Below are 13,169 nucleotides of genomic sequence, written 5' to 3' on the forward strand. Positions count from 1 at the left end.
TCACATGTTAAGTAACAACCTTGTATGTAAATTTATGGGATAGTTTTAAATAGATTTGTGCCTTAGGTGATTTAATTGAATTGATGATATTATACTGGAATCAACGCTCTACTACAGGCATTTTAATTTCCTTACATAAGGTCATGAATTAATCTAGGTAAATCCTGAATTTGACGTTTAATCTGCCGAGCTGATTACGATAAGATATGCTATATCTGCATTAGTACTCGTTTACATCAACGACGCCCCGATAGTACCTCAGACCACTAAGGTCTGAGATAGTACGGACAACAAAATGGAATGGATGTATCTGACGAAACGTTGTAAGAATACAATGAGATTTATCCCTCTTTGTTGTCACAAGTGTTTCAGAAAGTGTGACAAAGAAGACGTGTCATTATTATTTTCGATACGAAGACTGACTTTATTTGATATGTATACCCTTGTGTCATACAACCAGAGTGATCTCGGATCACACAGCTTAGTTATATAAAAACAAATGGTGTACAATTCGATTTGATGAGGGCGCTGTCGACAAGCCTGTAGAACTAACGATCCACTTACAGACTAAACACTAAATACAATCTAAAGCGATAAGCGAATCTACATCTATTGATTACTAAAAGTTGTTTGCATTAGTTTTTTTTTACAAGCTGTTCGTGTTTGATAAGACACTTTGTGGGAGTCAGTATGTCCATTTATCAAAGCTTCTATCTTTTCCACTGCCATTTATCATTATTTTCCAATATTTGTTTCTTGTACGTTACTTTACATACTTTATTCTGTTGATTTAACACTCTAAACAATTATACTGGAATACAATTTAAGCCTTTATTAGACTCATCGTTTTATCCCCACACAACTCATTATGTTGCTTGGTTCAAGTTGCCTGGGCTTGACTTCAAATTATACGATACCTTGTAATTTCGACACAGTTCTTCAATTTCTAACATTGTACCCACAGGGATGTTGATTGTGTCATTCTGTACATCGTACGACATGTGAACATCTAATAATATATTGTTTACGATAAGTAACAATCGTTTTGAATCAGCTGTACTTTTGGACTGTCACGTGATCGGCGATCTGTATGTTCTGATACCTGGTTCTGATAGTAGGTTGAAAGGTTGTTTGTCCAAAAGCGCTTATCAATTAACACAAACTAATAGACTCATGAGTAAGTCAATCTCAAATCTCAGGGCAAATCTCAATTAATCTGTGATTCATCATATTAGCATTCATGCGTGTACCTATCAATGCTATAATTACCCGTATGTATAAACTACACCACTCTTAAAGTAGACATTGTTTTAAAATGTACTGGGATTGTCTATTGATTTCCCCGCATATCGTTGAGGCAGTAGGGTCCACACGATAAGTTTGACAGACTGTCCATGTTGTTTAGCAACACAGACTTTGTTTGCCTCGTGAACGTTTCCTTTATATAGCAAGGTTCTCTGTGTTTGTTTGAGATCGACATGTACATCGCGTGTCGAACTAAAAGCGCTGACAACGCATATCGTGAGTACATCACGTGTTACGTGTCTGCCCACAAAGAAGATGCTAGTACCCTAGTATTAAAGTTCATTGTTTGTGGACTTTAAATGAATCTATACACGTGAATTGTGTCAACGGGGAGATTAATCAAGCCATGTACTACTAGCACAATACAACAAACACAGTAATCTGCATATATTATCAATTAGCGTCTTATCGCCGCCAAGAGTGTAATGACAGTGTTTTATCAATATAGAAACCTCGGTAAAAAATAGACAAAGGTTAGAAGACTCTGTCTTTTTCGCTTTTATTTTCTTTACTAATTCGATAAAGCAATTAGTTAGTCCGTTATTCTCTTTAAAGTTTACGGTGGCAACGTTCATGTTTGAACATGTTTTGCTAAAAGTAATATCAAAACTAAATGAAACCGGTGTGACTAAAACCTCAAGTGTAAAACACTTTAGACACTTAAAATTATGTCAAAAGACAAGAGTGGATGATTATCTCATACAATTATCTACTAGGGATATGGGTCTGAATTACTAACACTAGAACAACCTGCATATATTAATCAGACTAAGTCACGTGGTACATACAGGCTTGGGTCAAAACTGTCAAGTGTTAATAAACAGTCAGGTAACATTCCATTTATGGATGTTTTATTTCTATTCTTTTAAAACTTCATATTTCTCCTAACCGTACGTCCCAACTATATCAGAATGTGTTGTCACGTGATACTGTTTTACAAGTGTTACCTGGTACTAAAACAAATCAATGGTTTGTTTTGTTTTTAAAACATGCTTTAACTTTCATCACGTTCAATGATGCAGTAGCTTAAATTTGCCTCATCGTTGTACTGAATCATACGTCCTGTGACAAAGAAACAAGTGAATTGCATACCAATATATTCTCCAGAACGAATGTCTTATAATTATAGATGTTACTTTCATTGTTTTTGTCATTGGTAACTAAATAAGCGCTTATAATGATAAAATTAAAGTTACAATTTTCGTATTTTGACATTTTTTGAAATCAAAACTCGTGATAAATCATTTCGATTTGGGGTCCATCATCAAAGCAAGAATGTACGGTGTATGGCAACATTATATTAGATCGGACTCGGAAATAGTGAATACGACAATGTGAAAGGAGCATATCGTATTGCATCGTTGAGGGCGCTATTAATAAGGTTTCATACGTCACACTCTGCTCTGTGAGTCTAATGCATCCATGTTCAAATTAAACGGTGATTTTCTGAAAGTCATTTCCTTGAAAGTGATTTGTTCATCATTTGCCATTGACCGAAGGTGTGCATTTCTATTGGGTAAAGTCTGAAAACTGTCATTGCGTATTGCGTACTACTCGACGTACCGTAGTCATTGGGCCGGGGGTTATGCTAGGTGTGTATAGCGGCACAGTTGTCTCCCTTGATAGAAATGGTGGTGTCCCTGTGTATTGCGTTTCGTCACAGTGAATGGAATTTAATACGTAACATAGTAAACTGTTTGTACATGGCGTGTCCATCAATGAAAAAGAAGTGCCCTACCTTTAAAGCACATTGTTTGTTGGTTTATGATTACTCTCGTTATACATGTGCATTGTCGCGTAGATGAAGATTTACTCACCACGTGTACACTGAATACAAACGGACATATAGAAGGATCTACATACATTACTAATTAGTGTAATACAGCCACCGAAACTGTATTGAGAGTACTGCATTCCAATATCTTGTTAGAGAATGCGCTAAATAAATGTAAATCTATAAAAGAATAAATCCACTGTTTGTGTTTCTTGTATTTGCTGGACTTATGCGATAATCCTTTCATCTTTAGTCCTTTTTTCTTGTTTAGTCAACGACGGTGGAATTCATGTTCCAACAGGAATACTGATTTAAAACCTTGTTCAAATTAACCGACTTGAAGACTTACATGAAAGGTTAGTAAACTGAAAGTACTTATTGTTGTCACGAGGACTCCAGATTCAACTCCAAACCTTTTAAATCAGATTTCAACTCTAATCAACGACGCTTACTTGATCACTTAGATTGGCACTACTGTTTGTGTGTTTGTTTGTGTTTGTTTGTTTGTGTGTTTGTGTGTGTATGTATGTATGTATGTATGTATGTATGTATGTATGTATGTATGTATGTATGCATGCATGCATGTATGTATGCACGCACACGCACGCACGCTCGCACACACATACATACATACATACATACATACATACATACATACATACATACATACATACATACATACATACATACATACATACATACATACATACATACATACCTTCATCGCGTGCACACACATTCCACCATGCTTGTAGTACTACTGAAAATTAAAAATTTATTTCTGCTAATACAGGTACGGCTGATTGAATGAAATCTAACTGTACCATCAATTTAGTCGAACTAGTTAACAAAAGGCGATTTGTACACTTTCCCCACCGACCCTATATGTGTAAAAATAATAGTCAAAGGGGGACTTCATACTGTACTAACTGAAGGTTTGGAAATTCGAGCCTGGCATCAGTAGCCCTTGATGGAGGAATGGCGCCATCCCAAAACTGGCATCAAGGTTATTTTGGTTTTCTTGAAAGTAATAGAAATACTGGAAATGTTACTAGTAAAGGTGTATCGGCAGGCCTTGTATTCACTTTGAGGATTCGTATTATCCTGAAAAGGAAGAAGACAATTTTACGTAAGTGAGTGGGGACACAGTCACAATTCACGGCCATGTTGAAACACGTGCACCTTACCCCTCATATCATATCCATATCAGCATTGGATAGAGTAAGAGAAGCTGGGATTTAGAAGGTGGAAATCGGTTTGACCTTTGTTTTTGAAGTAAACCAGTATATAAAGCAACTTCAGAAACCATATTTCTGAGATGAAAAGCAAGAGACCGGACCCAGACCAAGACAGTTTGCCAGAATAACGAGGAAAACTTCGACATTTCAAGTTGCAATTGCGATGTGCATCAACAATACCAGAGAATGAAAAACAAATGTTTGAGATTTGAAAGAATTGCCAACATTTGCAGGCACACACACACACACACACACACACACACACACACACACACACACACACACACACACACACTTCTCCTTTTTGAAACCAACCTCCGATGAGTAATATGAAATAAAAAGGGTTACTGTCACTCAAATTTGGATTCAAACTGTCCAACTGACGAAACAGAAAAAAATAAAACACTTACTCCTCTTGTAGACTGCTTAAAATAGTGTCTGTGCCTGTTGGGTTGTCCCTCAAACATTTTGTGTATGAAGATGTGGTCTTTAGGTATCCAATAAAATCTTCAACTGTGTACTCCATTCGTATCGACAAGTTGTCAACCCTATAAAAATATAAGTAGTTATAGAAACCAACAGACGATGTACAATTTACTCTAAAAACAACCCAAGAACACACCAAAGGACGTGTCTGCCTGATTTGACAGACATTTTTGGCGCCAAATTTTTTCAGATACAAATTTCATCAAGGCTTCCACACCCAAACTAAGCATTTGTGAATATTACCTGAGAAAGTCTTCTTTATAGGGTAGGATTATATCTTGGTAGTGATTGGCAAGTATAAGCCTTTTGTCAACACAGAAATACTTCTTCCAAGTTCTGTAATGTAACTATTAAAAAGGAGACATTTACAGTGAGATGTAATTGGAACTATGTTATTAGTCCGTATCAAACGTAACATATAACAAACAGAATGGATTTTTTTAAGTGTATGCATGTATGTATGTATGTATGTATGTATGTATGTATGTATGTATGTATGTATGTATGTATGTATGTATGTATGTATGTATGTATGTGTGTGTGTGTGTGTGTGTGTATGTATGTATGTATGTATGTATGTATGTATGTATGTATGTATGTATGTATGTATGTATGTATGTATGTATGTATGTATTATACGCTGTAGATGTATAGATACAAGTTGTATATACATGTAGATATATTTAGAGAAAGACTGGCAGACAGACAACGTGTAGACTGTTGGAGTGAGAAGGTATCGATAGATGGATTGAGGACGGCAGATCTATAAATGAAACCGTACCTCCAACTCACATTATATAACAAAGTCTTGAATTGTTGGTTCGATCTTCCGTCCTCTTTCATTATTTGTGGCAATCCATAACCATAAACTGCAAGACATCCATTTGGCCTTAACACTCTGTCGACTTCTTGGTAAAATCTCTGTAAATCAAACCAGTGAGCTGCCTGTGCTGCTGTTATCAAATCAACAGCGCCATCATCGACAGGAAGGGAATCAGCTGAACCAGCTCTGACATGACACATAATATATAACGTAATTACATTTAGAATATTCGGTTAGAATTTCTTTCTTTTTTTAAAAATATACATCCAGATTGTATTTTGTTGACATAAATCAACTGATTACTATGCCACATTGAGAAACGGAAGTACACAGTAACTGAAATGACGACGCGACTTTAATAGGTATAAAATCGGGGGGGGGGGGGGATGGGGTGACCGGAACAAAAATGTACAGAAATGATCTCTTTAGAAGTTGTAATTGTACTATTTCTGTGGGAATTATATAGATAAGTTTTTGTGATGTATGACACAAACAACCATAAACATTTTATTTGTCACTAATAATGCTCGCACAATGGTAAACATTAACTTTTTAGACCCAAGCAGATTGGCGCAAAGTTGAAAAGTTCTAGAAAAACATGCATGGTCTTTAACTAATGAATAGTGTTGGTCAGAAAAAAATAAAATGAAGACGATGATTGGTCAAATTAAGCTAACCCAACTGGTTGAGAAGGTGACTATCAGAATCCAAAATTTGACACGAGCTCTGTACATCTACAGTGTGCAGTAGATTTCTTCACTTCAGATAATTTCCTCGTTTAACTTAAACAAATAAACCCAAAACAAAAAGTAAACCATATTTTAATAATAAAATGGTTCGATTTATCAAAATAACGATGGCTATATATATAATAATTATAACTTTCATCACTCTCGTAGTATTCATACCTGTATTTTACGTTGGGATAGTGGTTATTGACATTTGCTTCCTGCAGTTGTGATTCACTGATTTCTAAACCAACAACTTGGTGGAAATATTCAGCCAGGATTGTTGTACTTTGTCCAGGACCACAGCCTACATCGACCGCTAATCTTTGTTTTTCGATAGCACCTTGAATATTGTGAGTCTGAGAAACATTTATACAAGTCAATATACGTCAAAAGTGAGTCATGAGCTAGTACTGTTAGCATCAGTATATCCTGGAGATCAAAGAAAAATATATGTCCTAGTAAATCAAGCGACCCTAGTTTTAAGTTAATCTCTGTCTGTCTGTCTGTCTGTCTGTCTGTCTGTCTGTCTGTCTGTCTGTCTGTCTGTCTGTCTGTCTGACTGTCTGCCCCCTCTGTCTGTCTCTCTCCGTCTCTCTTTCTCTCTCTCCCCGCTCTCCCTCTCTCTGTCTCTGTCTCTGTCTGTCTGTCTGTCTGTCTGTCTGTCTGTCTGTCTGTCTGTCTGTCTGTCTCTCTCTCTCTCTCTCTCCACATATAGTCAAACGGACAAATTCTACCTAAACTCCTGCTAAATCAGACAACTAGCTAAATCTCCTGCTGGGGAAAAGATGAAGAGCGCATGTCAGTAGTAATTTATCACATACTGTGATACGGTTACTTTATTCGTGCAGTTTACTACAAACTCAACCCCATAACGACGCGATATCTAACGTCATCACGTCGACACTCCAATAGCATTAAACTACCACTGTAGTCCATCCATCCATACATCCACCCACAACACCTTCTGATCTATTTTGGCTTTTTCTGATTTTAGGACAAATTATATTTTTGACTTGAAAATGACACAGTGCTTCTTACCACACACCTAGCATCCATCCATCCATCCATCAATGCATGCATGCATGCATGCATCCATCCATCCAGCCATCCTGCAGACATGCAGACATACATGCAGACATACATTCATATATACAGACACACACACACAGACAGACAAACAGACAGACAGACACAGACACAGACGCACGGGTGGGTGGGTGGGTGGGTGGGCGGGCGGACAGACAGACAGACAGACAGGGAGACAGACAGGCGCGCACACACACAGGGACACACACACACACACACACACACACACACACACACACACACACACATGCATTCGTACATGGCGACACATGCGTACATGTTATGGGGCAGAATTAACTCCCCCTGAATATAAATCATTAATAAGTCACTGTTTGACGTATTTAAAGTTAGTATCAGATTCAGTGGGGGACAATATGAGGCCACTCTCATTGAGCCTCAGATTCAGCCTCATAATGGAAAATCGCGATTTCAGCAAACAAAACCAGTCAAATAGGAAATAATAAGAATAAGGTACAGGGAATGTTTCCCTTTCACACTCACTTGACGGGAGAGGGAATGTCTCAGCTTGTATGGGAAAAATGACCTGAAAATCAGTGATAAAAGCTCGTCGCCAAGATATAAGCGAGAGGTCAAAGTTCAGCTGATTTGTTTGTTGGTAGGCACACTATTCCAATGATGTATCTGTATTGTGGCTGTTTAAAACGAATTTAGTCTTATTGTTGAAGTTATACTTTATTTAATATGGGTGTGAAGGGCGAAATTTCCTGTAGGCCCCATGGTATTATTTCTTGTTTGACGGCTTTTATTGGGTGTCATGGTGATTTCCATATACTAGTATGACACTGAATCAGCATGAGGTACAATATATGAGACTTGCCGAGTATAATTGTTCTCGAATGTGAATCTGATTCTGAATCTGAGACTAACTTTACACTCGTCATGTCGCTCGGATATAGACGCCCCATCAACTGAGAATAGATAACCTCTATAGTCTGTTACCTTATTTATATGTCCCATGAACTTCATAATTTCTGTAGCAACTTCTTTCGGATATGACGGTCGGAATCGCTTGTAACCCTTTGCCGTACTTACAGCTTTGTATAAGGTACGTATATTGATAGCAGCCATTTGCAAGTCAATCGTGTATAATGTGGTCGAGTTCAAAGTTCACAGACTCTCATACAGCTTTCGTGAACTTTGTACTGTATATGTAGTATCTAAGGGAGCCTTCAGTAATTCGTGTACAAGGCCGGGAGGGCCGGGGGGAATGTGACATCCCCGAATCCATTTTCTAAAAAGTGGCCGTCTCTTCTCCAAAGTGCGTTGATCTACCTTTAAGTTTAATCGTTAATTTGCATAATTAAGATTTTTCGATAATCAAACAATATCTTAAGTATAAAAGATTCACATTTCATATAGTTTCATATAATTAATTTTCTAATTAAGGGGTACATCGTGTGTGTATGACAGCTATAGCTCAGAATCCAACAATTGGGAACAAACATCTATGGTTTCGCCCTTACGGGAGGCATTCCGCGATCCGTTTACATCTGGATAAATGTTAGAAGATAACTGTGACTGGGAGAACTCGAAAGACCATTGTGTGTAACCTATATAAGCATAAAGATAGAAAATAACTTAACCAAACGTTGCTTGTACAATTTCATTTGTCACAGATAATGTATACCGTTTGACTTCAGCGGACACACCCCAGGACACACTCTCATATTATACAACATTGTCAAGTGATTCATGAATATTAATTAGTAAACCAAGCGCAGTAAGCAAAAGATCGTCTGTTCTCATCGTTGATGGCGGTCTATAAAATCGGCCTGTCTCTTAAACATGACGATACAGTAATAACTACAAAATTATAATGTAATTCATGCATTTCGAGTCACTAAACCCAGTTGACAAAAGATCGTCTGTTTTCATCGTTGATGGCGGTATATAAAATCGGTCTGTCTCTTTTAACATTTACGGTACTGCAACACTTTCTCATAACTATTGCCTATATGTGTGGCAAAGGAAGAAGACATCAGTAAAAATCCATTTGTTAGTTCATTTAATGATAGCGGTCTAATTCGCTACAACAAGCTCTCCCCCCCCACACACACACACACGACAGCCACTCACATATAATATCTAGCCAAATATAGGACTGAGTAAGCACGAAAACCCATTCTCCGCGTACAGTTTTGGGAGACTTTTCATATCCCTTTGGCTTAGTACAAACTGTAAATGTGTAGACAAAACGCTCAAAGACAGCTGTTTCCTCTTTCTTTGCAGTATGATAAAAGTCATCGTTGTTGGAGTACCGTAAACAAACGGTTACATTTTTTTATTCGTTGGTGGCGGTATATAACAGCGTCTTGTTCATTGTAACATGTTACTTTTTTACGCGGGTGAAACTACTCGATTCAAGTATCATATTTAAGTTGATGCATGCTTGCAAAGACATTGGAAATCGTTTTGACACAGTTGATGGTTAGTAGAGGGGTGTCGTCGACATTTTACAATGTAGGAGGATACATATACTAAATGATGTCATCGAATTATTTATTGATGTTGTTACACTCACTGAATACCAGTATTAATAACAGGTGGTGGTGACCAATTGTACTTGTGTCAGTATATATACAAGTATCTTGTATACAGCAAACACCTCACCTCCCACAGCATGACAACAACAACAACAACAACAACAACAACAACAACAAACAACTATAAACGCAACTTGGGCTCCTTTAACGTAACAAGTTAAAGTATCTTACAAATTATCACCAAATTCTATATTTTATTTACACAGCATACAGTTATTCTTTTTGATATATGTTTATCTGTGTTTCTAATAATTTATAACACTATTTTACTGATAATGGTGTGCTCGAAAGGTCTCTTGTCAAAGGTTGGGGTTGTATAAATGATGACATTTATAACAATGAAATTTGCACTGCCAGTGACGAAGACAATAAAAACATAAAATTACTCACGAGGTCGTGATATTATTTAGTTCGTATCCGTCGTGAGTGGATTTCAGTTTTTTACTGACCCATTTCGTTCTGATCAAAAGTTCATGAATATCGTGTCTATCCGCCTTACTTTAGTCTAGTTCCTATACAGTATCTTTATGATTTCTATACCTTCACTCACATGGTTAGACACACAATTGTACTCCAGACTACCTTAGTTTGACGATAATGACATTCTAAGAACACATTTAGGACATAACATGACTCATAACATAAGGAAGCAGGATATAAACATTCCGAGGTTAAAGGTCAGATTTTATTTTCCAATTTTGGACATACTTCGAGCCGAATCGTTCAACTGAATCATGTTCGTCATGCACGTACATGTGACAGGTAACCCCTAACACCCCATAACCTACATTGTGATTCTGTAAACATTTCACTGATCGTATCGTCATTATGTCCTGAGAAAGCAGCAATTCTCCCATTAAGCTTTCCTCAATTAATAAACTAGTTGTCTTGCCATTTCTTGCCCTGATAATGTTGTCCCACCTATTTTAGACAGAGCGTGAATCATAGTTCCACGCAAAGTCCAAACTAAGAGCAGTTCCTATTAGTACGCATTAGTGTTCAGTGCTACGGAGCGAGGCGACGATTTTGTTTTAGATGAAACGTAGCAAAAAAGTCACGAACGACTGTCGACAGTCTAGTATGGACGTATGCCCGTTACCCTCCCTCCCTCCCCCTCCTTCTGTCTGTCTGTCTGTCTGTCTGTCTGTCTGTCTGTCTGTCTGTCTGTCTCTGTCTCTCTGTCTGTCTCTCTCTCTGTCTCTCTCTCTGTCTCTCTCTCTGTCTCTCTGTCTCTGTCTCTCTGTCTCTGTCTCTCTGTCTCTCTCTCTCTCTCTCTCTCTCTCTCTCTCTCTCTCTCTCTCTCTCTCTCTCTCTCTCTCTCTCTCTCTCTCTCTCTCTCTCTCTCTCTCTCTCTCTCTCTCTCTCTCTCTCCCTAGCCTCTCTCTGTCCGCCCATCCATTCATCAGCAAACCAGTATTAACCTTTGCCATTCTAAGCGACATATTGAGTTGCTATACAAATTCATACTTCCTCGTTCTTTGAAAAAGTCACCTGTGACCAGGTAAACATGACCACCATGTCCCCATGAACAGTGTTAATTCTATAGCATTGGAACACACGTTCCCTTTTCAATTGTTGGATGCCATCTTATATCATTACAATGTGAGTTCCTACATTTGTATGTAGAAGTGTCATTCTGAAACACAACTTTGATAAACCAATTATACCTGTATCAATGCCAACTACAGGGTATTCGTAGTACCATAGTATCATGATCAAAATTAAAGCGTTTTTCCCAGTCATAAACAGCTATCAGGTCGCCGTGGGTTATTTATGTTTAAACAGGCTGCTCTTTTGTCACATAAAGTCACGCACTCAAGAAACTATTCACAATGCGATGACCTTTTGTCAAGGAAGGTCAGGTGGTAACACGTTTGCCAACAGTCGAACGAACAGAGCTGTGTCAGAATTAAATTATCTCCCAACGAATATCAATTCTGTATTGTGGTTTAGTTTCTAAGTTGACCTTAGAAGACGTGGAATTTGTCATATGTTTTATTTACCAATAGTGGTATGTCCACTCATTGAATACAGTATCTATTGACACAAGAGATAAAAACAGATGTATCTGGAATTTAAGAATTGTTTACAAGCACATGCATTACTGACAACTGTCTCTCAAATTATATGTTACTAGTTTCGATCCAAATAAATGCCTTCGATGTCTCTGTTGTGTTTATTGATACTGGGGTCCACTTTATATAGTTAGTTATGACATACAGTAATTATTGTCGCATTACAATACGGTTATAACATGACATATTCGGTCAATGACGTTAGAGGGCAGTGTATGTCACCATTGTATACGTAGTGAAGTGGACCAACGGAAATATGTCCAGTTATTACACACAAACATATACCTGCATGGAATGTTTGGAATTCCGATATTCAACGCAGACATGCTGTCATCCAAGTCGAGTACCATCAGTATTATAGATAGTTCTTAAGTACACAATTACATATCTAGAGATATATCGGGGTCATCTCACGCAGTGACATTATTAAATACTAAAGTAAAGGTAGGAGTAAAAAACACAAAGAACAAAAGAAAAACAAAAAGTTGGTTTATTAAAGTAGAGTTAACTAGTGGTTGAAGATGCTCGTGTTTTTAACGTTTATAAAGCATGGTTGGATGTGTACATGCAACGCGAATCGTTCTAGTTTTTAACGTTTATAAAGCATGGTTGGATGTGTACATGCAACGCGAATCGTTCTAGTTTTTAACGTTTATAAAGCATGGTTGGATGTGTACATGCAACGCGAATCGTTCTAGTTTTTAACGTTTATAAAGCATGGTTGGATGTGTACATGCAACGCGAATCGTTCTAGTTTTTAACGTTTATAAAGCATGGTTGGATGTGTACATGCAACGCGAATCGTTCTAGTTTTTAACGTTTATAAAGCATGGTTGGATGTGTACATGCAACGCGAGTCGTTCGAGCACCACCGTTGTTTTTCTAAATACATTTCCACATTATTTAACAGAAGTGCAACCACCTTAACTAGTATAGGCTATGCACGATTTGTACACAATATTACATTTGTATTGGTTTTGTTCCCATTAACAAAATACAGAGCAAACACTTTGTCAGGGATGTATGTGCGTGTTTTGTCTATCTCAACATGAAACCTTGTGATCAGTCTCATTGATCTTGATACATC

General features: G+C 37.5%; 1 protein-coding gene across 1 annotated transcript; it reads right to left on the bottom strand.

Annotated features, from left to right (window-relative positions):
• Positions 1 to 3,939: 3,939 nt before the first annotated feature.
• Positions 3,940 to 8,532, bottom strand: LOC144433383 (putative methyltransferase DDB_G0268948). The gene is made up of 6 exons (XM_078121685.1): positions 8,332 to 8,532; positions 6,535 to 6,713; positions 5,596 to 5,812; positions 5,047 to 5,150; positions 4,728 to 4,865; positions 3,940 to 4,183 (listed from the first exon to the last, which is right to left on the bottom strand). The coding sequence occupies exons 1-6, from the start codon at positions 8,530 to 8,532 to the stop codon at positions 4,087 to 4,089; spliced, it is 936 nt and encodes a 311-aa protein (XP_077977811.1). The 3' UTR covers positions 3,940 to 4,086.
• Between the last annotated feature and the right edge of the window lie 4,637 nt (positions 8,533 to 13,169).

This window comes from Glandiceps talaboti, chromosome 3 (assembly GCF_964340395.1).
Source record: "Glandiceps talaboti chromosome 3, keGlaTala1.1, whole genome shotgun sequence".
Taxonomy (NCBI): domain Eukaryota; kingdom Metazoa; phylum Hemichordata; class Enteropneusta; family Spengelidae; genus Glandiceps; species Glandiceps talaboti.

What these genes read in the sequence shown, in the direction of transcription:
- LOC144433383 (XM_078121685.1), bottom strand. Translation starts at nt 8,532, where the DNA reads ATGGCTGCTATCAATATACGTACCTTATACAAAGCTGTAAGTACGGCA. An exon ending in TATCCCAACGTAAAATACAG is followed by an intron (nt 5,813 to 6,534) that starts GTATGAATACTA and finishes GTGTCATGTCAG; the next exon opens with AGCTGGTTCAGCTGATTCCC. An exon ending in TATAAAGAAGACTTTCTCAG is followed by an intron (nt 4,866 to 5,046) that starts GTAATATTCACA and finishes ATATTTTTATAG; the next exon opens with GGTTGACAACTTGTCGATAC.